Genomic DNA, 27137 nt, shown 5'->3' on the forward strand with positions numbered 1-27137 from the left:
AGAATGTATTTTTAAAGCTTTAATGCATTTTAATATTGTTTCAAAAATGATGGGTCACTTACTGAATGATTCTGCTGGAGAGAGACAGTGACAATTAGTTATGAACAAATAAATAAATACAATTATTTATTTATTTTAAATCTGTGACGGGTTCCATGATTCTAGTGTCCAAAACTTTCTAAATTCGGGGATAAAAAGAGTAAATCTTCAAGTTGTGATTGGAGGCCCGAGTAGACATCACGTGGTTTGGGTCGTTGACAGTATAAACCCTTGGAGCCGGGTGCGCACGTGGGTGACGCTGCAGGGCCAACCCTCTTCGGGGTCCCTTTTGTTGAACCATCAAACATAAGCACCTTTGGAGATCCCGAGGGGTTCAGATGAGAAACAGCTATCATCTTGCGCAAGGAGCGATTACTTATCAACGGCACAACCATGTCGAGATCTTTTTACGTCGATTCTTTAATAATCAAGGATACTGTGCGACCTGGACCACCTGAGCATCCAGGACAAGACTTCCTTATTCCCATCAGCATGCATTCTCCGAGCGTAATGACGGTCACTGCTCCGGTGTGTCCATCCAGGAAAAACGGGACTTTCTGTGTTTGCCCGCTGTGCGTCACGTCCCACATCCATTCTTCCCGCAGCGGTATCCCGATGCTGAAGAGTCATTTTCCAGGAGCAGAGGCACAGTACTGTCATAGAATAGCGCATCAGCAGTCTCCGGCACTCGCGCACCCTGGACATACACCTGTCTGCACGCCCACCTTCAGCGTCACAGATCCCAGGAGATACCACTGTCTCACTATTGGTAAGCCACCTGTTTGCTACATTCTCAACTCATACTGTCACTGTTCGGCACCTGTTCGATTAGTCTTAAAACCTTTCATGACGCATTTCCAGGCAGTTAGTTGGATGTCATCGATCGGCTTTTACGCACAATGATTTACGCACGGTATTTTGCGTAATTGCATCTATGATTGAGTTAAAACTTACAGCGATGGTAAGAAACTAAACGTCTGACTTTTTTTCTTCTTCTCTCCAACAGGCGCCTCCGAGAGTAGCCACATACAGAATGGCAAAAGGATGCGTACGGCTTTCACAAGCACACAACTCTTGGAATTGGAAAGGGAGTTTTCCACGAACATGTACTTGTCGAGACTCAGAAGAATCGAAATCGCCACGTATTTGAACCTGTCAGAGAAACAGGTGAAAATCTGGTTTCAGAACCGCCGGGTGAAGCACAAGAAGGAGGGGAAAGCCACCCAGAGGAGCGCACACAGCGGTTGCAAGTGCACAAGCGGTCACACAGACTATTCAAGGTCAGAGGACGAGGAGTCTCTATCTCCAGCCTCTGCTTCGGAAGAGAAAGAGGTGTCAACCATCTGAGAGCAACACGATTCCCAGTTCCTACTGCTGGCACTTACTCTGCCCTACAGTTACGGGTCATGGCATCACGCAACCTCTGGGCCTGCATGAAGTATGAGAGGAAATGTTGAAAATGTCAGTTGCTCTTCACTTCATGTTCATTCTCCCGTTAAATTAAAGGAAAAAAATGTGAATATGTGTTTTAAACTTCGTTGTGAAATACTTGGAAACATGACCTACTGTATCCCATAATGGACTTTTGTATTTTGATCCTTTCAGGGTTCTAGCTTAAAGTCTAGTTAATAATCCCAAGTAAATGTTTTCAACTATTGCCCGGTATCCCACCACTGTCAGTGACGTTATGTGGTAATGAAAGCCCTTAGAAATAGTATAGGCCTAACCTGTGTGGAACCTGTACGCAAGAATTTGTAAACTATGTATATCTGTATTTATTGTAATAAACATGAGTTGAACTAAGAAGTTGTCAGTGTATTTTCATCTAAAAAAAGAGTGCCTCCTTGTATGATCAATGATGTGCTCAAATTTTAAAATGAAGACCTAATACTACCAATATTGATTACTTTTTAAAATGAGTTTTAATTAAAATATTTTTACATGATTGGAAATTAAGGTATTTCAATTAAAATGAGCCACAGAAGAAGACTGCCTTCATTATTTCATTTCAGCATTTAGTACATAAAAGCTACACAGACTATAAGGCATTATGCTGTGACATTGGTTGCAATGGTTCACTGTTCCTTGCTGGTGATGAGAGAAATTTGACTCCGCTGTATATAACAGGATTTGATACAGTACACAAGGGGGATTTGAAACACCTTTCTATATAATGCAATCTAGTTCAACACCATCACTAAGCAGAGCCTTGAAAATGAGCACAGCTGAATCAATTTGTCTGACAACCAAAATTTAAAAAATAAACAAACATTAACTGTGGCAGAGGAAGCTTTAATTTGCATGGCTGTTTAATTGCATTCATTGCACAAAATTCATATTTTTCTTGCTTCTTTGTAAGTAGTTTTGCGTAAGTGATCAATGAATGAAGTTATTCTCCTCTACAGATTTTACCACGCAACGACTTTCTATCATCTGCCACTTATTCTTGTCAAGGTGTCATTTCTGTGTTTTGTTTAATAGCCATGTTTTCCATGCGTATTTTATTTGAACACACGTTGCAGAGCGCCATTTACGTGATATAAGCTATTTAGTTCAAAATGGATAGAGTGAACTATATTAAATTGTAGCTGTAATTTCTCATTAGATCTGACCACAAAAGGGTACCCGATAACGCCCCTGGGGAGCAGCCAATAGTCCATTAATGTTCGCTTTTGAAAAGATTTTGGTTGTCCAAAGCGAGTTTAATTGCGTTTTCGGTCCCACGTTGGTTGATTATGCTGCTATTGCTTCAAACCACAGAACAAGGATATATAGAAGTGGGCAAAGGCTTTGACAGGTTAGATTGTCCTGCCTTGGGATTCGCATTTAGCCGGAGACCCCCGACGGCTGTGTGCTCAGAGAGCTTTGAGAGACAGCTACAGGGTTCCTCCGAGCGACAGAGAACGATTTAGTCACTGTTTCATTAGGCACTATTTGAACCTTTCAACTTATGGTGAATTAAAGGGGCATGCTCAAATGGATAGACTCTGAGGAGGGATTACGTAGGAGGGGCCACTGGAAATTAGCTGACGCCTAATTTAACTCGATTCTGTGTTTTTTTTTTCTCCTGAGTTTGGGATACATTCCTAATTGAGAGGGGAAGCAGGTGAAGTTTTGGTCCCACGCAGACCCATTCAGAGAGGGAATAAATGGTCCCCTTTCACATCCCGCTGGTGATCATATATTATTGGGGGAAAGCCACCTAATGAATATATACTGAAGTTCCTATTAATCGAATTAGAGTTCCCTTGCAGGTGTGAAAGACCAATGCAGCATTTAAAGCGACTAACAATGGAATAAACTGCAGTTTTGAGAGAGACCCCCCCTCTTCCACCCCCACCCCTTTTCAGCTCTACGGGACATGACCTCAGACTGTAAGGCCGCTATAATGGGCTGAAGCTCATTTGGATAATAGATCAGTTGGTCCAGGTCAAACGGCTCTCTCTCTCTGTGTGTGTCTCTGTGTGTCTCTCTCTCCAAAAATGTCACATTCACTGAAAATTCTCATCACATCGCTTCATCTAATATAAATAAATTAAATAAATCAAGGCAGAGGTGTGGAACTTATCTACCTACTCTTATATATACCTACTAATGCACAGAGAAACGAGACCACTCCAAAAAAAAAAACGTCAGGCCTCGGCCACCATTGAAAATGTGGCAATTACGCATGACAAAAGACAATTAATAAGAGCGCTTTTGAGCCGGTTGCAGCTGCTGTCTCATGGGGAGAGATAGAGGCTAGAAGAAGCTGAAGTGCCAGTGTGGAGAAGGGGGGGAAACAGCGTTGTCTTTCACTAAAGAGATGTCCGCTTTATTTATGAGTCATCTTCCATGTGGCCTGTAACTCATCTGAATCCGGCTGACCGACACATCAGAGAGGCTGAAGAGTCCTAAAAGAAGATGGTCCTTATTCTAAATTGTGCTCCTATTATATTGTCTCAGTCTTCTCAGGTTTAGTTTTTCCAATAACTATTTTTACACTTTTAACCACACACTTTGTACAAACTCTACAGTGCAAACGATGATGTTGCTTAATTGTTATCAGGCCAGACAATCAGAACTTCATTGGAAAATTGATCACATTTAGGCTCTTGGATTTGGTATTTAGTGAATTTTAATGGGAGGTGGTGGTGGTGTGTGTGTGTGTGTGTGTGTGTGTGTGTGTGTGTGTGTGTGTGTGTGTGTGTGTGTGTGTGTTGGCTGGGGGGAGAAGGGGGTAATTTCCTACCATTCTGTCGTAGTGTTGAGGGGCTTATCTAAGTGTGTATTGGGGGTATTAATTAATCATAATGGTGACCTTTGAAAACTAAAAGTCAAGTACATCCATCTTTGCATAAACGAGGTCAGGTACATCTACCAACAGAGAGAGGCGGGGCCAGCGGAGTACTAGAAAACAGATTTGTGTTGATACTGAATTCAATTGAATTCATTTTTTTTGTTGCCTTTTCCGCCAAAAATATTTTATGACTTCTTTCTTCGTAATCTGTATGGGTTGGTTGATAGCTAAAACAATTGCTCTCAAAAAATAGATCTAAAATTTTAAAAAATTGTTTAGTATACCAGTTAATCAGAAATTAGTGTCTTTTCAAACTAGTTGTGACAATGCCAACGTGCTATGCATGTATAAATCCTATTTATCTATTAATTTATTGCTTTTTTGAAAAAAAAAATTAAAAAAAACTCACCTATGGTTAATGACTGGTTCACTCTTTGACGCCAAATGAGTTTCTCTCCGGTTCATGCACTGCTTCAAGGACATCAACGCTGTTGACAAAAGATAGGATCATTTGATTTAACTATCAATCGATTGATTCATTACATGGATAAATAGAGTCAATTGGTTGAGAGGCATCACTGGCCAGACTAGACACATTTCAGCACGCTGGACAGCTCCAGCGGGGACCGCCGCCCGAGGGCCACCAGTCAGCTTCAAAGGACTCATCACTCCTGTGACTAACAGGACTTCCTGTGTCCAGTGCTGACATGTGTTTAGGCCAGTTGTGTTGTCTCTCAACCACTGACATGCAAGTCAGAAAATGACAATAAAAGATATTTTCAGAGTTCAACTTTTTGGTAACAACAAAATGTAGACGACAACACAAATGGATTATCCAGGAGTAGGTGGAGCTCCAATGGGACATTTTTAAGTGCTTCTGGAGTGTAAAGAGTAGAGTCATGAGCACTAGAGATTTTAGACATGTAGGGCTGTTGTTACTCTCGGAGTTTTGCCAGGTTTTGAAATAGTGAAAGGCAAATCCTGTGTCGAAATCAGCATCTCAACCTGCTTTAAAAAAAAAAGATTTTTTATCATAATTAAATGTTTTCTCTGCACGCATTTAACGAATTTTACAGTGTAGATAACTTATTTTAATACAGTTTGCCATTTTTATTAAGCCCCCTGGTGGACAGATGAAGGAAGGTCGGGCAGGTCACAACGAGGATGAATAATGTTGGCAGGGTAGCATCCCTCCTTAGGGGATGGAGTACAAACATCCTGACAGTTAAAGATCCTTAAAAGATATGTCTCCATTCAGCTTTATCTTCAGTTAAGAGTCTGTTATCACATGGTCAACTTCTCAGTTATATTTATTTGCAATAAATGGAAGATTATAGAGTTTATAGACGAGTGATTATAAGTTCCCTTATGTAATGCTGACTGTGACAGTGTTCAAAATAAAAATACAACATTTTCAGCAAACTTTCCAGATGATCTAAAACCAATTTAGGAAACCAAATGTACCTAATACACTGTGGAAAAGGGGGGAAATGATTCGCAGAAAATCCCTCAAATGTGAGAATTTCCACCAGTTTGAGGTAAGCTTGCCTTTCCGAAGCTGAGATCCTTTTGTTTGGAGAACAAGGATACTGTTCTTTTCGGCAACATGTGGAAGTAATTGCGCCAAACGGCTGGAGCTGGGAGGGGGTGAGCCTCGGCCCCGGGGCTCTGTAGACACACCGGTCTGATGCCCCTCTTCTGTGCCCAGAGATAGGTGATTCATAAGGGCCCATTATTCAATTCTTTCCCGTTAGGAGAGCCTCTGGGTACGGGGGGGGGGGGGGGGGGGGGGGGGGAGCTGGGGTGCAAATGATGGCAGGACTCGGTATCCAGCTGACGCATGTGTGCCAGTAAACAGGGGTCCTGTTCGTTTACTATGGTGCAGTAAAGTACTCTGAAAGTTAAGGGAGGTGCGTGTGTGTGTGTGTGTGTGTGTGTGTGTGTGTGTGTGTGTGTGTGTGTGTGTGTGTGTGTGTGTGTGTGTGTGAGAGAGAGAGAGAGAGAGAGAGAGAGAGAGAGAGAGGGGGAGAGAGAGAGTGTGAGAGAGAGAGAGAGAGAGAGAGAGAGAGAGAGAGAGAGAGAGAGAGAGAGAGAGAGAGAGAGAGAGAGAGAGAGAGAGAGAGAGAGAGAGAGGGGGGGAGAGAGAAAGAGACAGAGATGTGGTTTGTGATATGATGGTGTTGGAGCGCCCTCTATGAGTTTTCAGCGCTCCACTGTTCCCAGTTTGTGACTGGTGAACTGTATATATTCACTGCTGCCATGCATCATGCAAGTAAACATACATGCATTTTATTTATTGTAATATACCAAAAAACGCTTGTTGAGGAGAATCGCTAACAATCCCAGCTACAAAACATGCACATTTGTGCAGCAGAAGCAAAAATAACACCTAAAACACCCATTAGACTTACTTTTGTCTTCCAAAAGTTCTCGCATCCAAATAAAACACAGTACAAATGTCATTCCTTCGCTTAATTTCGAAGAGACATTCCTCTAAATTTCCCCCGAAAAGACTCGAACTTTGAGAAGGGGTCTAACTCCAGAGGGGAGGAGAGGGGGGTGTCATTTCCTGAGAGTTATTTACTTTGAGCCAGATGATTACTTTTTTTTGGACGGGGGTGGAGGGGAGGAGGGTGGACTGTAACATTGAATCAGTTACAGGTCGCTGTAGCTGCAGCGCAGTTGTGAGGGCGGTCGTGGATGCAGACAGAGGGTCGCACATATGCTCTCACAGCGCAGGATCTCTGAGGATTATTGCCGCTGTAAAGGACCCTTACTGCGCCTTTTGGAGCGACCAATTCACTGTGGATATACTTACACGAAAGGAATATAAAGAGGGGATTACTAAAGGTAATTGAAAGGTTGTTGGGATCCAAAAGATGATTGAATCTAGTTTTTCTGAGGTATTCTAAAAGTTTTGGGTGTTTTTTTTAATCGGGTGAAACGCAGGGAGTATCAGGGAAGTCTAATATGAGTTTAATTGCAGACTTAATTAATTCCTCTGATTGTTACATTGCCTTTTCTCATTTTACACGGAATTTTGCAAACGTTTCTTTAAAACTTTTATTCACTTATACCTGAATGCTCCGCTTCCCTGCAAGTTGTATGCAACTTCTGCATTAGGCAATGCATTGGGTTTTTTTTTTTTTTAGATTAAGATTTCTGTATCTCCGTGCACCATATGGTCTCACCGCTGGACGCAGAGCGGGGAGACGTCGCTGACTCGGCTGGATAAAAGCGCTCGATTTCGGCCTCACAGCTGGAGGTGTCACCTCGAAGACTGAAGGCGGCATTGTGGGATACCGCCTGGCATTTAATGGGAAACACATTGGAAATTGTACATCACATTGTTTTCTCGTCTGGTCGTGGAATGTGTGGAATTAAAATGGAAAATCGGCACCGGAGGGACAGGAATGAAGCTTCATAGCTGCAGCTGAATGGATTCAAGTGAAGAAGGGCTGAGTGTGTTTTGGAGCCACGACGCATTCTTCATTAACCACCAACCCTGCTGTGTCACCAAAGGATTTTGCATAGGAATACTGTCTGTAGAGATAATTTCACAAATATTAAGCAAAAGAAATGATTCAAAACTTGTTTTAAAGTTCACTGATGCGTATTGGACGACTGTCATTTTGTATGTCTCCTCACAATAATTTCCATGGAAATTGAACTGAACCATTTAACCATCCGTGGGAGTCAGAAAGTTGAGACAAGCCATTATCAGCTGTTGCTCAAATGGATCCTGCCCAGCGGAGCGATGCATTTGCTATCTGGCACATTTGTTGATTCGCTTTGTGAGAGCAGGGAGGGGGGTAAAAAAGAAGAGCAGGACGTACGGGCAGTCTGCTACGGTAGAGTTAAGATTTACGCATAGTGGCTGCAGGATCGTCGCCAAGCCAAGGCAAAAAAACCCTCATTGAAATTGTTCGGGACAAGGCGTGTGCACAAACACGTCAAAACTGATTGGCAATTTTGTCAGCTGATTCCCACGCCAATATGTACTTTTGTGCGGAGTGAGTCCACTAATTATATAGTTAGGTTGCCCATGGATAATTTAGAACGTTTCGGATGAGTATAGAGCGGACAGCCGCAGGAAGCTTTGTAAGGGCCAAAAGCTTTATTGTTTGGAGGCACTTTCTATAGACCATTTGAGTTAAATCATTCCTGTAGTCGGGAGTTGCTTTTCAAAAGTAGATGTGCAGCCTCCTATGAAAACAAAGATTCTTTCGTTCCGTGAGCTTAAATTGTGTGGCCCCTGACAAAAAAGGGACCCTTCTTCAGACAGACAGACAAACAGACATATCAGAGGAATGTTCACTGAAGAGCTCAGCGACAAAACTAAACATGACAGCAGTCTGTCCAAACTAGAGAATGTCTTAATTAGTCATCATGTAGACATTTAGTTAAAATTGATTGGCCAGGCAATACAAGAATTTAATTAAACTTTAAAAAATAGCTACTGTATCAAACTATACCTTTTCAATCGTGACCAGGCTTACCGAGTGAAAAGTGGAACATTTCTTCAATTAGACCAAACTTTGGAGAAGCGGTTGAGAAAGCGGGAGAAGATCCGAGGGAACATTAGAGCCTTCAATATGTGGACTGTGTCGCCCTCTACCGACATTTCTCAGGTCTCATATTTGGAGCTCCCTGAATCCTCCTCTCCATCCTGTGGATTCACCAAAACGCTGAGCAAAGAGCAGCCTGACGCATGACCCGCAAACAGAAAGTCGTGTCATCCTGCGATAAATTTTACATGACATAGTTTCAGTACTGAGGTGATGTGGGAAACCACAAGCCATTACATTGCTGTTAAATTCCAAAGATCAATCTTTGGGTCTTTATAGGATTATAAGGCTACAGCGTGGTTACTAGTGTCAGTGTGTCTATGTGTCGAGTTTGACAGGACATTAAGAAATCAATAAGCCATGGATTTATTGATTACATAGTAATGTTATCAAATTGGATAGAATGTCCAGACAGTGGTATCTAATCAGAAAGGGCCAAAAGGTGTTTACCTTACTTGTTGATTAAATAACTCACTTTTTCTGTCTTTATAGGCCAGAACATCCATGATCATGGATGGGGTGAGGATGTATGTCGTCTTTGGGGTTATCTTGTTGGTGTTGGTTACAGGTAAGTTCACAGCAAAGCAGAATGCATAATATTGATGTTTTAACTTATTTTGCTGCAGGCTCACTAATGTTAAAACTGTCTTGCAGTTACCTCCGGACTGTCACCACCAAAGATTATTTCCAACGAAGACGAGTTTATCCTGAAGCCAAACTCCATGTTCAACATAAGCTGCACCGGTAAAAGAAATGTGGTTTGGCAAGAACCCCTGCCCAAAAACGTCTTCGTTTATCCAGGATACTACACGGCGACGCTCTTTATTGACAACGCAACTGTTGAAAACACTGGCTATTATATGTGCACGTTTGAAACCCCGGAGGGTGATGTGGAGGATGAATTGGAAGACGAGAATGAGGCCGGGATATATGTCTTTGTTCCAGGTGAGATTTTTGTTTGTTTTTTCATACTCACTTTGTATGAGAAATTAAAGGAATGTGCAGTAGAAATGGTTATGTGTAGTAATAACAGAATAAAAGGGCAGATTCACACTTTTTGTTAAAGTCGTAAAGTAGCAGTCAGGTGCCTAAAGGATAATTGAAACATTTGTTCTTGCTGTAATCATTCCTCCTGAAGATCACTTCATAATGCATTTTCAGTGAGGAGACAAAATCCGCAAAAGTGATTTTTTTCTAAAATGTATTTGATGCTAATATTAGACTTCAGCTGTCCAAATGAGTCAATATCTTTCAGAGTTTCTGTCTTTTTATTGCCAATTTCTCTCTTTTTGTTTCAATCTTCTCACTGCAGCTGAACAGGAAAACAGTTCACTGAGACACAATGTTTCTCCAAAAACGTCTGTAACTGTGGAAGATATCTACTTTATTTTACTAACTCAGATGGCTGCCTCATATAATCTTCAGACAAACTTTTAAATACATTTATTCTCAAAACAAAGAACTGTGTATTTTGTCCTCCATCAAAACATTGTCAGTGTATGTGAAGGGATCTTCTAATGGTCAGTATGAACAGGACGAATGATTACAGCAAGCAAAACCTGTTTAAATGTTCATCCAGGCCCCTGATTGCTGTTTTAAGGCAAACTTGAACATTTTTTAACCTATCCCTTAAGTATATATTTTTAAAAAATAACTCACTTTTCAATCAAACCAACTGCCATAACATAGTGTAACCTCATTTATCTGCTTGCACACCTAGATCCCCTGGTTCCATTTGTTCCTGAGTCTCCTGAAAACTTGGTTGTACCCATGGACAATACTGGAGTCCCCATCTCCTGCCGTGTGTCTGACCCCTACTCTCACGTCATCCTGAGGAGTGTCCCCAGTGGACGGGATATACCTGCATTCTACGACAACAAGATGGGCTTCTTCCAAAGCCTCTCCCCTGGGCAGTATCAGTGTGAAACTATTGTGAATGGCCAGACAGTCACAAGTGTTATTTACACTGTAGAGGACAAGGGTAAGTTCAGACAAACATGCATGCAGTGGGGATATTTTCTAGATTTAGTGTGATATTGTCTTAAACATGGGTGCATTGTTACTGAATCAGTTGGGATGAAGTGCAATTAGAAGTAAGAGTCAAGCTATTGTTGTGATTTTCTTTTCAAAAAAGCACTAAAGTGATAGGATGAGGAAAATAAATACTGCACAGCTGGAAACACTCCCCAAGTCTGTTTACCATGAGAGGGCTGCAGGGTGATCTCACTGCATGAGAGCCATGACATTATGTCATTATCACCGGGAGGTGGGGGGATGGGGGGGACTTGACACGCCTGTTTTCAGTCTACGTGTGTGTGTGTGTGTGTGTGTGTGTGTGTGTGTGTGTGTGTGTGTGTGTGTGTGTGTGTGTGTGTGTATGCGTGAGTAATGGTGACCTACTAAGCTGCCACTCAGTGATAAATGAGTTCATGGTAATCAAGCTGTCATTATCTTGGGACCTGTGAAATGACGGTGCTGATATCTGCTCTCTGGTGGTCCCTCTAGTCTCAGCAGAGGTGGAGGACTTCGATGTTGATGTAAAAGCCAGCGAGGAGACAGTGAGAGCGGGGCAGCCTTTCAACATCACCTGCACCGCTCCTGCTGGACTGGGCTTTCAGCAGCAGTGGCTCCATCTTAAAAAACAGGCAAGATTCAACACTGTGCTAGTCATCTCCCTTTTTTTTCTGTGCTCGTTTAAATAACTCAATTCAGTCTACTCTGTAGCTTAATGCATAATCTGCTTCAACTCAGGCTTTGGTGCTGTCCTTCTTGCACCGTGTCCCTCAAACCCCTTGTCATTTCAATGTTATTTCCTACCCAGCAGTACTGAGCCTTAAATTAGACAATAATGGTTTTGGACCAAAACCTAGCAGTGGCAAGTGGAATATAGCTCTGAGGACGGCCCTTAGTGGTCACAAAGTATGTGTTAGAATAGCAGCGACTGAATTTTGTGTCTTCATTATGAGGACCAAACTGCTCTTGCTTGCAGTTAACCCCATGTGAAACTCAGAGACACTGACAAGAAAGTTCAGGACAAATGGCTGGAGGGAAGGAGGCAGTTCAAAAGAGGGAAGAATAAAAAAGACAATAAATCCTTTGACCCTAGTGACCTTAAGACATGTAGGACAGATGCTGTCTACACATGACAGCCAACAAAACATATAATACCTTTGAAGTTTGAGCTTAAAGAGTTTCATGTGCAATTTATGTTTGTTTATATTTATATACAGATGTTTTGCTCTAATCTATGCAGCATGTTGTCTGTTACCCTGCATGGGATTCATCTAAGCCATTTTCCAGAGATGGTGAGAGCAGGAACGTAGGACTCTTGACTCCTGGTTTTGGTCTCACTAGCAATTACAGGCTTTTTAAAAGGCCCTGTGATCCTGATTTATCTCCTGTGGCACAGCAAGTGTTTTAACCATTAGCCCTTCAGCAGCACGACAAACCGATTCGGATATGTTTTACCTGTAATATGGAAAAACACTGACTTAAAAATTCTAATATCTCATTACAAAGACAGTGAAAGATATAGCTTATTTTCCACAGAGAAGGTGAAACTCATATTTCTTTTCTGTTCTTATAGGCTCTGGATGCTGTTCAGATGAAACAGACTCTTCCTGACCGGGTCATCTACACCCTCAATTTCCCACAAGCCACCTCTCAGGACAGTGGCACCTACGAGTGCTCCATCACCCACGAAATCAGTAGAGAGGTCAGAGTCGGCAGGGTGGCCATCACCGTCTTCGGTAAGTCTTCTCTCAGAAATATTTCCTGGATCCCTTCAATGGGCTTTTCAGCAGAAGCACAATAATGTGAATCGCATGCTCACACCGCTGACTTACAGTCACTTAATCCACATTTAATATTCTCATCATCATTCAGGTAAAGTTATTGTGGTTTCTCATATGTGCACGAGGTGCTTTTAGTGGTGTGTGGAAGTCATTTTCTACCACCCGGCTGTAAAGCTTCACCTCTGCTTTCAACATCAGCTACTGTGTTTTATGGGATGGCTTCAGCAGATGTTTGTCAGGCTTTCATTTCACCCTCTCTGTCACTTCTCATTCATCTCAATCCCTGCCTTGCTCCACTGTCATCTTTAATATTTAATCTGCCCACCATCACTGAATCCACCTTTTAAATCCATTTTTATTCATTATCCTGTACTAATTCTTTTCTTATTTCCTTTCTATGTATTCAGAGGAGAACTCCTTTGTGGCACTGGACCACAGTGGGATTCAACCAATGGAGCTTGTAAGCCTTTTGGAGGAGACAGAGTTTACCATCCTCATTAACGCCTATCCAGCCCCAAAAGTGACATGGCTGAAGGACGGCAAAGCCATACCAGAGAACTACTACCTCCTCACCAAAACTAGCCAAATTGAAGGGAATAGGTAAGAGTAAAGACTGTGATTCATCATAACATTAATAGGTGAGGCGTTTCAGATTCAGAAAGTGAAAATAAGCTTATTTGCTTTCTGTCCAAAGGGAATAAAATCCACCTATCAGCCCTTCTAAATCACATTCATTAACATATTATGTCTCTTTTGTTTACTCCATGCAAACACTCATTTGCTATTTTTCAGACTTATATGACAAACTACCTCTTGGCTAGGGACAGTTACTTCCTGGAATCTCTGCTGGCTGCCTGGAAACTGCTGCCACTCAAGAAATAGTCCAGCACATAACCTCCCTTAAAAGCACAAATTGTTGTTTTTACACTTGGTGTTTGTTCACATCAAATTACCGACACATAACATGAGTTTTAGAGGCTCCAGTAGCACACTTTGTTACCTTTAGACAGAACTACCTGTTTCAGCCTGTTCCCAGTCATTATGCTAAGCTAAGGTCAAGCTTAATTTTTACCATACGAAGATGAGAGGGGCATCAATATTAATATATATATATATATATATCTGTGGGTGAGAAAGCAAGTAAGTGTATTTGTCAATTATTCCTTTAAATAATGAAGATATTTGCTCATTTTCCTCTTTCAGGTATCAAAGCATTCTAACATTACGGCAACCTCTGGAGAAAGACAACGGGAATTATACCATCACAGCTGTCAGTGGCTCTCGCATTGCTCGGTTCTCCTTCACCCTCAAAGTGAAAGGTAAGATAGATAGATAGATAGATAGATAGATAGATAGATAGATAGATAGATAGATAGATAGATAGATAGATAGATAGATAGATAGATCATTTGTGATCTATAAATGAGCATTGTACATGTCTTTCTTTCAGCCTCCACCTCAGGCATGTTCACACCATCCTCGGCCCCTGTGCTGCTGCCTCACGAAGAGGAGATGGTGGTTCCCCTCCACACTGCTTTCACCTTGACCTGTCGGGGAGAGGCAAAACTAGCCTGGGAGACGCCGTTCGATGTTCCTGAGCAAACGCAGGAGGACAGCAGTGGCCTGTTTGTCACCACCATCACTGTGGACGCTGCCACTGCGATGCACACTGGCTTCTACACATGCTTTTACAGTAGAAATACCACCGAGGAGACCGAGGACAGCAGCATCTACATCTATGTGCCAGGTATTGTGTACACAGCAGCTTTGTGATTGTATGTTTTTTTCATTACTTTACATTATTATCTGGTCTGAAAGTCTTTTTTTAATCCCACTCAGATCCAGATGTTCCCTTTGTTCCATCACCGGTGCCTTTCGGCAATCATGTTCTGTCCGACCGCGGGGAGATGGAGATCCAGTGTCGAGTGTCTGATCCCAGTGCTAATGTGACCCTGATTAATGTTGACAGACAGGAGCCTGTGCCTAGTGTTTATGACAGCAAGAGGGGCGCTCTGGGCGTATTCACTGCAGGAACCTATGTTTGCAAGGCCCTCATAAATGGAGAGGAACACAACAGTGGGGAATACATCGTCCATGGGTGGGCAGGTGTGTGTTTGTGTATCAGAAGGTGTACGGATATATCTGTGACAGTCATATCTGATCTGTCATCTCCATGTTTTGACCTAAAAAAATAAATTGTTGTATGTCAGGTGGCGGAGCGCTGCATGTTGAGCTAACAGCCAAAAGGACTGCCCTGTTGGTGGGAGATTCCATCACAGTCAACTGTCTGGCTCGGGGATCTGAAATTCTGGAAGACCACTGGAAATACCCTGGCAAACTGGTGAGGACATAAGTCACCCTGTTTTCGGCACAAAAGATGACTCAAAAAGATTGTGTGTTTGGTTTTAGTCAAGTTGCTGCTGTTCACTTCATTGCAAGCTGGTTTGAAACTCAAGGTATCCTTTTTGTTTGACAGGCTGATCGTGCTATCAAGACAGTGCACGAGAATAAGAGAGATCAGGAAATCCTTTACACCCTGACGATCCCGCATGCCTCAGCCAAAGACAGTGGCATCTATGCTTGTTCCATCACTGATGTTGTCAGTAATGAGAGCCAGACAAAGCAACTTGTTGTCACAGTTTATGGTATAAAAACAGATTTTCTTTAATCACAATAAATAACATGTGACATTAAATAAATTCACATACATATATTCTTATCCTTCTTGTAGTCATCAATGAATGTTTGCTCATTATCTGTCGACCTCTCTAACAGAAAACGAGTTCATGTACTTTCGGCCGGAGTTCAGCGTCCGTGAATCAGCAGAGCTGGATGAGGTTCGGGAGTTCAGGGCCGAAATCGACTCCTTCCCCAGTGCACGTGTCACTTGGCTCAAAGACGGCCTCCCACTCAGCTATGTGACAGCTGAGATCTCCTCCAGCCTCCGACAGCTTAGCGAGACCAGGTGAGACTCTCAATAGGTCCACTAATTACAGCAGAGCTAACAACAAGCTCAAAGACACATTCCTACAAATTAGCCTGGCTTCTCAGGCCTGTAATTAGGGTTTTGTGCGATTATGAACTTCTGTCACTGAGTAGTTATTGTACATTCTGGTATGGTTGTGTTGTTTTGTGTAGGTACCTGAGTGTTCTTACCCTTATCCGTGCAAAGGAGGAGGACAGCGGGAACTACACAATGCGAGTGGAGAATGGAAACCAAAGTCGCAGTGTCAGCTTTATCCTGCAAGTCAAAGGTCAGAGAGGAACAGAACAAAACCCCTTATTCATTTTTGCTTGTATGTCCCTGGATACTGCTCTTACAGCCTGTTAACTCCAGATGCAGTCTGTCTTTTTTTCACATATACTTTGGTATGCTAAACCCTGTCTGTTTGACTCTGTTACAGTGCCTGCAGTCATTGTGGACCTGATGGACATCCACCATGGCTCAGCCACAGGCCAGTCTGTAGTATGTATTGTAGGAGGGCAACCCACTCCTGAAGTGGAATGGTTCGTCTGCAAGAACATCAAACAGTAAGTTCAGTCTTTTTTAGTACAACGTTCATGCTTTGGGATTTTTCACAGCACAGTATGCAGTCATAACGCACTTTAATTAATTTAGTTGCACTTTGTTTGTGCATAATCAGTTGTGCCAACGACTCATCTTACTGGATGCCACTTCCTGCAAACTCCACGGAGATTACAATCGACTCGCACATCGACGAGGACAACAACCTGGAGAGCCAGGTCATGTTTGGCCATCTGGAAAACACACTGGCGGTGCGCTGTTTGGCCAGGAATGAAATGGCTGCCGTCAGCAGGGAAGTCAAACTGGTGTCCAACGGTAAGATCAAACACAACATTTCATCCATTCTTGTTTCCTCCTCAGTAACTTTCCTTTTCACCCAACTTTGAATCAACATTTGATGTTGTTGTTTCCACCCTTGTTTCCTCGTAAGTTCCTTCCATTTCTGACACTCCGAGTGTTGCAGGCTTTGTAAGTGAGTGTGTTTGCGTCTGAGTTAGTGCTGTCAGTGTTGGAGCAGCTGTCAGATGATGGCGAGACAGCTGAACGAGGGGCTGTGCCTTAAACACGAGGAAGTGATTCTGTATTCTGACAGCTAATGCATGGAAGCCAGAGATGGTTTGGCCATTTGGTCCTTCCAGATGAGCTTTACACCCCCCACCCCCCCCCCCCCCCCCCCACCCTCACCCCCCCTCACCCACTCCACTTAAGCCAGTGCCTCCCCATCCCCCACTTCTGCGTTATCTTCCCAGCATAGCTTTTGGTCCCAGTAATCAGGACACCCTATAGATTTAACTGTCTCTGAGGCCTGACAGAGAACATTTCTTGTGCAACATGCCACTGAATTAACTTTAGTGTTACTGGCACAAGTCACGAGCATTTCACACTTGTCATTACAACAGACACATGTTGCATCCATGTGATTAATGTGCTCACCATCTAATATGTCTGTCCACTGACTCTCATCCTGAACAGGCCCTCACCCAGAGCTGACTGTAGCTGCTGCTGTGCTGGTGCTCCTGGTCATTGTCATCATCTCACTCATTGTCTTGGTTGTTATCTGGAAACAGGTACTACTGCCATTATTCAGCACTCATTCCTACATATTCACTCTCCCATCTATAGCCTTCTACTTACTTCTTTCCTCTTTTGCAGCATTCACATTGACTCAATGCTTCCAGTACAAGATATAAAATTAGATATTTTTGTTTTATGACAACCATTTTGAAGTATTTCAACTGTGTTTGGTATGCATTTCTGACTGGTTAAAGGCTGGTCTATTTAACTGCAGAGTAACTGGGTTTCCAGCAAATAACACACTTCTAAGTTAAGCAAAAGTGTACTAACCCAATAAATGAAACTAAACTTGTGGTCAGACTGTGCAAAGCCACTAGAAAGCTGCTGTTAAAATCAAACGAGTACTATCCGATAACCAAATGACATGGACAATTCCTGCTCCTGTCTTCCAGAAACCAAGATATGAGATCCGCTGGAGGGTAATAGAGTCTGTGAGCCCAGACGGCCATGAGTACATCTATGTGGATCCCATGCAGCTTCCATATGATTCCAGATGGGAGTTCCCCCGTGACAGACTTGTGCTTGGTGAGCTGACTGGTGTCATTTTTTTAAATGCTAATGCTGTAGGCTTGTGCTTGTGGCTCTGCAATCTTCCTGCGGGCATGTTCTGGTTGGGATGTCTCATTCAGTCTTTGAAGTGAGGCTATGATAAGCTAATCTGGATTGGGCTGTGGGGTTTGCTGGCTAGGGTTTGGTTCGACTCAGTGATCAAGGGGAAATTCAGCCAGTGAAGAAGTCACAGATGGGAGAGCAGAGGCATCCAAAGTGCATGGATGTGTTTGCAAGGTTTTTTGTTTCTCTTGCTTGATAAGTGATCCTATGTCTGTTTATCAGGTCGCATCCTGGGTTCTGGAGCCTTTGGTAAGGTTGTAGAGGGCACCGCGTATGGACTCAGCCGTTCCCAACCAGTCATGAAGGTGGCAGTGAAAATGCTGAAACGTGAGTTTAACTGAACAAAACTGACAAGACACTTAAACTATGTTATTTGCAGTTATCTGATATATTTCTTTTATAGTACCAAAACTCACTACTTATAATGACTGCTTAGGTGAAGGTAACTGTTACTACTGCAGCTCATCTGTAACATAGATTTGTAAGCCTATAAAACACCGCAATTGTAAATCATCAGTGGCCCATAGTGTTATTGTCCCCAAAAATGTAATGTGTAAGGGTTGGAATATATCTCACCTGCCAGCTTTTTAGATATAACTGGTGCAGAACCTATGCAGGCAATGGGAATGAAGTGGAAAAAGATGGAAAGCAAGATACTGAATAAAAAAAAAAAACCTTTTTAGATACGATGATACAACTAAGTATAGAATTGGAATAAAAAAGGTGGTCATGTTGTTGACAGTTTGATCATGTGGGAACATAGTCACACTTTGTTGTACCTTCTTTCAGCCACAGCACGCTCCAGTGAGAAACAGGCCCTGATGTCAGAACTGAAGATCATGACTCATCTTGGACCGCACCTCAATATTGTTAACCTGCTGGGAGCGTGCACCAAGTCAGGTGAATAATATATTTAAACACATTTTGAAGATACAAAGACAAAAACATGTACAGTATAATAAAGGTGAACCTTTGTTGTCTCTCCCTTGTGTTACAAAGAAACACACAAAAACACCCACATTCACACTGCCAAAAATGGCACTTATATCATTTACAGCTCTAAAAGCAAGAAATAAAGATTGACAGCCCTGTCCCAGCATTTAGTGGGTGTGGTATTTTAATAGGCTTTTTATGGGAAAGTAGAAGCTTGCCCTCTTGACTGTGCTTTTAGCCTTTATGAGCCTCTGATAAGATTAGCCTGCAGACTGACGCCGATGCATGACTTTATCTGCTGTGTTGTTCCCAGGCCCTATCTACATTATCACTGAGTACTGCTTCTACGGAGACCTGGTTAACTACCTGCACAAGAACAGGGAAAACTTCCTCAGCCTGAACCCAGAAAAAACTAAAAAAGAGATGGATATCTTTGGGATCAACCCCGCAGATGAGAGCAGCAGGAGGTACAACATACTATATATGCTTCTAAGCTTGCACGCGTGAACACATGCACTTAGTCTCTGAATTGAATTTAAATTTATTACAGTTTCTTTTTAATTCAGACCAAATATTCCAGCCATTGATACAACACTTTGCCCAATTCCCTCTCACACACACACACATTCTCCCCTGCTCATTATCAGTAACTCTATCGCCATTTTCTCCATGGTTGAGGAGATTGTCTGGCGTCTTCAGCTAATCAGATCACAGTCAGAAGTGGTCTCAGCTTTCACCCTAATTTAATTGCATTGGATGTACCTGTTAATTCTTTCTGCCCAGACATCCATGGTGAAAAAGCATTTCTCTCTCTATCTATGTCTGAGGCTCATCTGTGTTGATGGATGACTCACACTGACCACACCTCGAATTGACCATGACATGATTTAGTCCTGGCTTCTATGTTACCCTCAACCACATCTTCCTCTAACCCAGCCAGGAGGACTGACACACCACTTCCACGTACACACAATAGAGGAGTGAATAAAATATAGTACATATAGATGCATACAACATAATGTGTTGGTTCTTATATGGCTCTGTGCGCTCGATATTCCCACAGTGTAGAACAGCACGACCTGTCCTCTCCTCGTCACTAACAGCATTCCTCCTCTGCATCTCCCTTGTCTATGCACACACAGTTATGTGATCCTGTCCTTCGAGAGCAAAGGAGACTACATGGACATGAAGCAGGCTGATAACACTCAATATGTCCCCATGCTTGAGATGAACAATACCTCCAAGTACTCAGACATCCAAATGTCTAACTACGACCACCCACCTTCTCAAAAAGACTCCAATGGTAAGCACATGCAGTTTCTTCTCTCTTTCCTCCCTTTTACTCTCGTCCCTGAGTTGTTGGTGTATACTCGCTTGGCTTTAGTGTTGTGTTTGAGTCAGAGCTGGTGGAGGGGTACACCCTTGTCAGAATTTAGGACTGGTACAGCCCTGTAATTACATGGAGAGGATAATTGTAGCACACACATAATAATGCCCGGTCTCTGCCCTGCCATTAGTAAAAGCCAGGTTTGAGGAGCCAGTACTATATTTACAATACATGATGAACATACACTGGTGGACCACTTCATGGTGTTTTCTGTGTGTGTGTGTGTTTTCTAAACCAGAGGGCGAGATGGACAACCTGCTGTCAGACGAAAAAAATGAGGGCCTCACCACCACCGACCTGCTCAGCTTTACCTACCAGGTGGCCAAAGGCATGGAGTTTCTGGCTTCCAAAAATGTGAGTTACAGTTAAGTCCCTAGAGGGACACTGAATGAATTTCATCCCCTTAGTTTGCACTGTTTTGCTAGCAACTGCCGGCAGAGAGTATCTTGCATACCACACACTGTAGGTCCTGCAGCCTCGCATTCCTCCTGACTCCCACTGCACTGATGGCAGGTTGTGGATTTATACGTGTTTCCTATATGATGACAGCTGTGCCAGCCAAGGGGACTGAGGAAATCAGCGGTTCTGTGATAAGCAGTCCCGAGAAGGCTGAGCCCACTCAGGAGAGAGGCCAGTGGCTGAATATAGTAGCAGCACAGCCAGGCTAGAATTACCAGGCAGGGACACACTGCAGCCAGAAGCTATTCATTCAGCTTCATAGTTATTATCCCTAAATATCCAGTGGTCACAGCTATCCCTCCAACTGGCATGTTTACACAAGGGCCAAGCTTTATAAAGCAATATGAAACGGTATTAAAAATAAACCCGCCTGAAATGAAATAGACGCAGAAATAGATGCATTCGGTAGCTGTGGGAGTGAAATGTTGATGGAAGAGACAGAGATGTGTTGAATTGTGAGTGAAAACTGGTGTGTATGATTGCAATTCGCTGCTAATCACTTCTCTACTCTGTCCTTGTGTGTTTCTGCAGTGTGTGCACAGGGACCTTGCAGCCAGGAATGTCCTCCTCTCTCAAGGCAAGATAGTGAAGATCTGTGACTTTGGACTGGCAAGAGACATCATGCATGACAACAATTATGTCTCCAAAGGGAGCGTAAGTCTCTCTTAATACATGATTATCATTTTATGCTAACAAAAAGTGTTGTTATACTTTTTCACAAGAGGTATACAAGTGTGATTGACGTTTTCTCTGTGATCACAGACTTTCCTGCCAGTGAAGTGGATGGCACCAGAGAGTATTTTTGACAATATGTACACTACTCTCAGTGATGTCTGGTCCTACGGCATCCTTCTCTGGGAGATATTCTCCTTAGGTGAGCTGCTTCAAATGTCTTTTACAGGAAATAAAAACAAGCTGATTTCAGTATCAATATATGTAAATGTCACATAAACTGAAGACTAATGAGAATCTGCTGTGTTCTTAAGGTGGTACCCCATACCCCGGGATGGTTGTGGACTCAAGCTTTTACAACAAGATCAAAAGTGGATATAGGATGTCCAAACCAGAACATGCACCTGATGACGTGTAAGTTATCGTTTGCACAACATAAAGCTTCCCTTTGCACCCAGTCAGATGAGGAATGTGTTGGTCTTTAAACTGGGAACATTTTGTTTCTGAAGTATGATCTACAGCAGCTGACAGGAGTCATGGTGAAATTACAAGTTACAGGACAGTTCGTACTGTTCTCTTATTTAACATGGCCTGTTTTTGCTTTTGCAGGTATGAGATGATGATGAAGTGCTGGAACAGTGAGCCAGAGAAGAGGCCTTGTTTCCTGGGTCTGAGTGACACTGTAGCTTCGTTGCTGCCCTCCAGCTACAAGAGGGTGAGTCTCCTCGTGACCTCTCACATCCTCAGACCTCCACGGATTCCTAACACCTGCTTTCTAATTTACCACCTTTCATTCTTGACCCTGCAGTTGGACCTGCACATTCTGTTCCTCTTTTTCTTTACATTACACGTTGGCTTTTTTTAGACGTCATCGTCTCACACTTTTAATGGTGTTGCACAGCAAAGTGCAGGTTGAAAATAATTTAAATATACTTTTAAAAGTAGCAGGCTGTTCATTTGAAAACGCCTTCCCCTTCCTCTGTGAGTGGATTTGGAGAGTTTCTGTGGGCTTGGAGCTCTCTGTGTTTCTGTAAAACACAAACCTACAAGTGATTAGAGTGCAAAATGCAGCAGCTGGATGTCAGAGTGGCTGGCCTCAGTCTGGGTAATGACGCAGCCCCAGTTCTCGCATCCAACACCCACCCTTAATTACCCCATTAAACTCCACACCACACATGGCACATCAAAACAGCTTTACCTCTGCCTCGTTCAGAGATTTAACGGCTGGGGCCAGTGGAGAAACCAACTCTTGTTTTAGCACCTCAGGCTTGGATGTAACGTGTGATTTTCAGCTTGGATCACACCATCCAGCTGGCAGCACAACCAGTGATCACACGTACTTGTACCACAGTTCTCCTGTGGCTCAATATGACTTTGCACATTAAGTCTGTGCTTACGCTTGTACATTGTATGCAGAATCTAATTCCCTAATTTTCATCTCTTGTGCAGCATTACGAGAAAGTCAATCACGAGTTCCTGAAAAGTGACCACCCCGCCGTGACTCGGGTGTGCCTGGAAAATGACGACGCCTACATCGGCATCACCTACAAGAACCAGGGCAAGCTGAAGGACAGGGAAAGCGGATTTGACGAGCAGCGGCTCAGCTCTGACAGCGGCTACATCATTCCCCTCCCTGACCTGGACCCTATATCTGATGATGAATATGGAAAGAGGAACAGACACAGGTACTGAAAATGAAGTTAACATGTATCTCTACTATACTTTCTATAGTGTGCAACAGATGGAGCTAACCTATGTCATTTGTGTTCCGTGCAGCTCTCAGACGTCCGAGGAGAGCGCCATTGAGACGGGCTCCAGCAGCTCCACTTTTGCAAAGCGTGAGGGTGAGACTCTGGAGGACATCACACTCCTGGATGAGATGTGTCTGGACTGTAGTGACCTCGTGGAGGACAGCTTCCTGTGACCCCTGCCCAGCCTGTAGAGCGAAAGCAGCAAGGAAGAGGAATGAGAGGACGTGGGAAACTAGAGAAAGACCTGTAAATCAACCAAAGACTTTGTTGTCTACCCTCTAGCCCCATCAGTACTCCTCCTGGACCGCCCTTTCAGAGTACAGAACAAAACCACTTCACTGTCTGGATGAGTCTGTGGTGATAGTACGGTACGCCCCTTCCTTCTCCCTGGACACTGCCCCCTATTGGGCTGGAGGAGTGAGTGAGCAGTGACGAAAGCAAGACCTCAAGGACTAAAACAGCCACTGAGCCCAAGTATCGGACCTATGTAGTGACAAATGTAACTGAGAACAGATTAAAAAAAAGATTGTCTTTTTAATTTGCAGAGCTTTATTTTATCGGGCATTCTTTTTAACAGCAATATAAGCAAGAAGGGAAGAAACAAACATGTCTAAATGAACACCACAGGATGTCAATCAGCCATATTTAACCACTACAGATGCACTATTTAAACTAGATGAGTCCAATACTAGCAACAGCATTGGCAGGTCAACTCACCTCACCTGCTGCAAGAGAAGCACCTGATGCTGGCACAATCAGTAGCAATACTCGGATTTAAAAGCACAAAATCTGGACTACGTGCATTTTTTTGGTTTTATTTTTTTTGTTATATGACCATATGACCATCTAATGTTTTCAATGGCTAAATAAGTGCAGTTTATTTTTTTACTTTGTCATTATGTAAACATGTATTTTTTTGTGAATACCAAGTAGATATTGACCATAGCTGTTGAATGGTGACGAGAATTGAGCTTTTGAGTCGCAGGCGGTGTCTCACTTTTTGCCCAAATACAACATAATGTTCTCCGAAGTCATTCCAGATAAAACTTCAATCTTAGTAAAAATGAAGTGTGATTGTAATGTAAATAGCTCCAGAGTTGTTTTATAAGAGAGAATAAATGGGATAACACTCATGTATTTTATATAAGCACAACCCCCCCCCCCCCATATATTTCCACAACAGGAATGACACGGAAATATTTGCTATCATTTGCTATCATAGTGGACAGAATACAGTTTTTGACAATAGTTGTGGAGTACATCGCATGAGAAATATTCATATTTGATCATGTTTTTAATAAGTGACACGGGTGGTATTAATCAATGTACCCACTACAAAAAATGGGAAGCATAAAATAAAAGGGATCACAGTGAAACACAGTTCATCATGTTGTCAGTAAACATGAAATTAGGGCCAAAAAACAAACAAAACCATAATTATATCCAATGGCTGTGCTTTACAAGCAGGTTATGTCCTCCAGTCTCATATTTGTATCTGTTGTCCTCACGTCTATTAGCAGGTTCTAGTTATACTAAGACACTAGATATAGGACTAGAGATTCGTGTTGATCTGATGTCATACATCAATTATGTGTAGTCTTCTGTTATCTTGTAGCTACTGTACCAGCTGTACCACTGCCTCTGACTCTTTCTGTTGACTGTGATATAATCTGCAATCAATTGTTGCACTTTCCTTTTGTCCCAGTTTTGTTTTGGACGTTGCAGAGTAGTTAGCCTGCTTTGGCTTTAGATGACTCCCTGTTTAAAGCAGCGTGGATGTGAATGTTGTGGATGTGCCGCAGATATGAGTGATGTGTTGTTGACGGTACAGTATCTGTAATAATAGGTAATCACCCAATATGATGATTTACTGCTACGTTTCATTATGTTACACCATGTACATTCAGATGATTTATATTTCAATAAATGATTTATAATGTTAAAAAATGCTATGTCGTCTCGCTCTCTATGATTTTAAAGTATTACACACCGAAGCAGAAATTTGACAAGTGACAGATTTTCGAGGATTTATAAGGTTCACTTGGAAGGAAAAATAAAATGTCCCAAATGAAATATTGCACACATTTTGTCCACTGGGATATGGGATCCAATAGAAGATGCAGCAGTCCTGGACAAGAATAATGAGACCACAAAGCTTAGACGAATGGTGCTCATTTTATATATCTGGCATAACATAATGTATTGGTTAATAACAACAATATGAATAACACAAGACTGGGGAAAGAAAAGCCTTTTATAAGTATGGGCAATGACATATACACACACACAAACACAAACACACAACTACCATGTCCAAAACATATGCACACATTAAGAATAAAATGATGAAAAAGCATCTATAAAATATTCATATTCTTTGGCATTGTACAGTATGTAGAGTAAGCTGTTCCACTATTACAAATGTAATCTGAAGGCCTGCCAGTGGAGGGCAATAATGCATCTGTGAGGCTGCCAACTAGTTTGCCAACAGACAGAAGCAGAAAGTATAACCTATTAAGTCATAATATATACTGCCCAGTTTTCTCAGTGCCAGTGCTTTGGTGGTAGATAATGTGGTTGAAGTTTTTACATTATTTTTGGGCGTTTTAATCATCTGAAAATCCCAAAAAGGCTTTGCTGTATTTGTTGACACTAACAGTGAGTTTACCATTTAACTCCACTAGAGGGAGGTCTTATCTAGATAATAGCTTTGTCCCTTTAGACTGGGAGATAAAGAGGTTGAAGAGGAAGGTCAACATGAGGTAGTGATGTGAGCCTGCAGATGTGGGTGGACCTTCAGAGCCCAGACACGCCCTTCCATAGCTGACCATAACAACCTGGAAAGAGTGTGTCTGTGTGTGTGTGGTGGAGGGGGTGTGGTGAGGAAGGTGTAGCTTTATATGACTTAAGGCCACAGCTGGATACCTGCAATTATTTTTTTATCAGCTCCTCATGAGGTAATGTTATCCACAAAACCATAAAAAATAACAATGTGTTTCGCTACATCTTTAAAGAATCACAAAGCACTATATGGCATCATGCTGAGACAAATATTTGTGCATTGAGTGCATTGTCCAATTCTATGTATTTCCACCTCTACATACAGTATAGGCTAACTTCATAGCATTATCCATATCAGAAAGGTTCTACAACGTTATCCCTTATTTGTCATACTAATTCAGTCTTGTTTTACAGGTTTTCTTTTTTTCTCCTGTTTGCTCAAACTGTTGAACCCTAAAGGCAGATCTGTGCTAGTACAAAGCAGGGTCAATATCAGCTCCAAACCGCAGCTGCAACTTCAAGGGAGCTTGCAGAGGAGCTTTTACTGGATGGACAAGTAGTGATGATCAGAAGAGCTCTGCTCGGGGCTACTGGTAAACATAACTGCACTCTCATAGAAACAGTTGAAAGCTTAATTTCAGGTTTTGTATGAACTGCTGGTGCAAGGAGCAGTTTTTCAAAATGTCTTCATTTGCACCTGAGCCCTCATGTGCCCTCACATGTGGAATACAGTGAAGTAACTGCCAGAGACTGTCACTGTCAGACTGGAGTTGAACTTCATCAATAGGGGATTTGCAAATGAACCTTCTTTTTTTATTAACCGAAGTCCAAATAACTTATTTTTACTTTAAAAAGACAGCTGTGCCCAAAACTGAAGCTTTGTTCAAGAGAAAAATAAAGTCCCTTGTAGTATGGGGGGCGGAGGAAAGAGCCCCCCTATAATGATAACAAATGTGCCATTCACTGAACTTTAACATGAGACATGCATGCAAAGTGCTGCGGTGGACATATGGCATTGAATAACTGTTTGGCCAGACCTGCATTTATGGAAATTGATTCCAGAGTAATGTATCTGATGAGAATTTATTTCCTTGTTTAAATGTTCAAAGACCAGCTTCAGCTCAAAGAAAACAGAAAAAAAACTTGTAACAAGGCATGAAAATAAAGATACTGAAAAAAAGGTCCACATTTATGAGAAGTTAAAAAATGTAAACATTTGTAGAGAAGCAAATGATGTGATATCTCTGGAGACTCCTGTTACT

At 42.3% G+C, this 27137-nt stretch overlaps 2 protein-coding genes across 2 annotated transcripts; both read left to right on the top strand.

Annotated features, from left to right (window-relative positions):
* Positions 1-432: 432 nt before the first annotated feature.
* On the top strand, positions 433-1386 carry gsx2 (GS homeobox 2). Its single transcript, XM_062424635.1, has 2 exons — positions 433-808; positions 1046-1386. The coding sequence occupies exons 1-2, from the start codon at positions 433-435 to the stop codon at positions 1384-1386; spliced, it is 717 nt and encodes a 238-aa protein (XP_062280619.1).
* Positions 1387-7146: 5760 nt separating this feature from the next.
* On the top strand, positions 7147-25043 carry pdgfra (platelet-derived growth factor receptor, alpha polypeptide). Its single transcript, XM_062424285.1, has 29 exons — positions 7147-7168; positions 9379-9454; positions 9541-9831; positions 10607-10867; positions 11392-11531; positions 12473-12635; positions 13088-13280; positions 13884-13999; positions 14131-14427; positions 14520-14786; positions 14891-15021; positions 15157-15325; positions 15456-15645; positions 15819-15934; positions 16085-16211; positions 16325-16521; positions 17179-17273; positions 17673-17805; positions 18115-18219; positions 18682-18792; positions 19139-19292; positions 19968-20128; positions 20451-20566; positions 21203-21325; positions 21434-21545; positions 21658-21757; positions 21953-22058; positions 22793-23028; positions 23120-25043. The coding sequence occupies exons 2-29, from the start codon at positions 9391-9393 to the stop codon at positions 23265-23267; spliced, it is 4422 nt and encodes a 1473-aa protein (XP_062280269.1). The 5' UTR covers positions 7147-7168; positions 9379-9390; the 3' UTR covers positions 23268-25043.
* Positions 25044-27137: the final 2094 nt, after the last annotated feature.

This window comes from Scomber scombrus, chromosome 8 (genome assembly GCF_963691925.1).
Source record: "Scomber scombrus chromosome 8, fScoSco1.1, whole genome shotgun sequence".
In the NCBI taxonomy this organism is placed as follows: domain Eukaryota; kingdom Metazoa; phylum Chordata; class Actinopteri; order Scombriformes; family Scombridae; genus Scomber; species Scomber scombrus.

Bases quoted from the DNA above. Each gene is read 5' to 3' on its own strand.
- pdgfra (XM_062424285.1), top strand. From the start codon at position 9,391: ATGATCATGGATGGGGTGAGGATGTATGTCGTCTTTGGGGTTATCTTG. The intron at 11,532-12,472 runs GCAAGATTCAAC...CTGTTCTTATAG, and splicing joins GGCTCCATCTTAAAAAACAG to GCTCTGGATGCTGTTCAGAT. The intron at 15,326-15,455 runs GTATAAAAACAG...CCTCTCTAACAG, and splicing joins ACTTGTTGTCACAGTTTATG to AAAACGAGTTCATGTACTTT.
- gsx2 (XM_062424635.1), top strand. From the start codon at position 433: ATGTCGAGATCTTTTTACGTCGATTCTTTAATAATCAAGGATACTGTG. The intron at 809-1,045 runs GTAAGCCACCTG...TCTCTCCAACAG, and splicing joins ATACCACTGTCTCACTATTG to GCGCCTCCGAGAGTAGCCAC.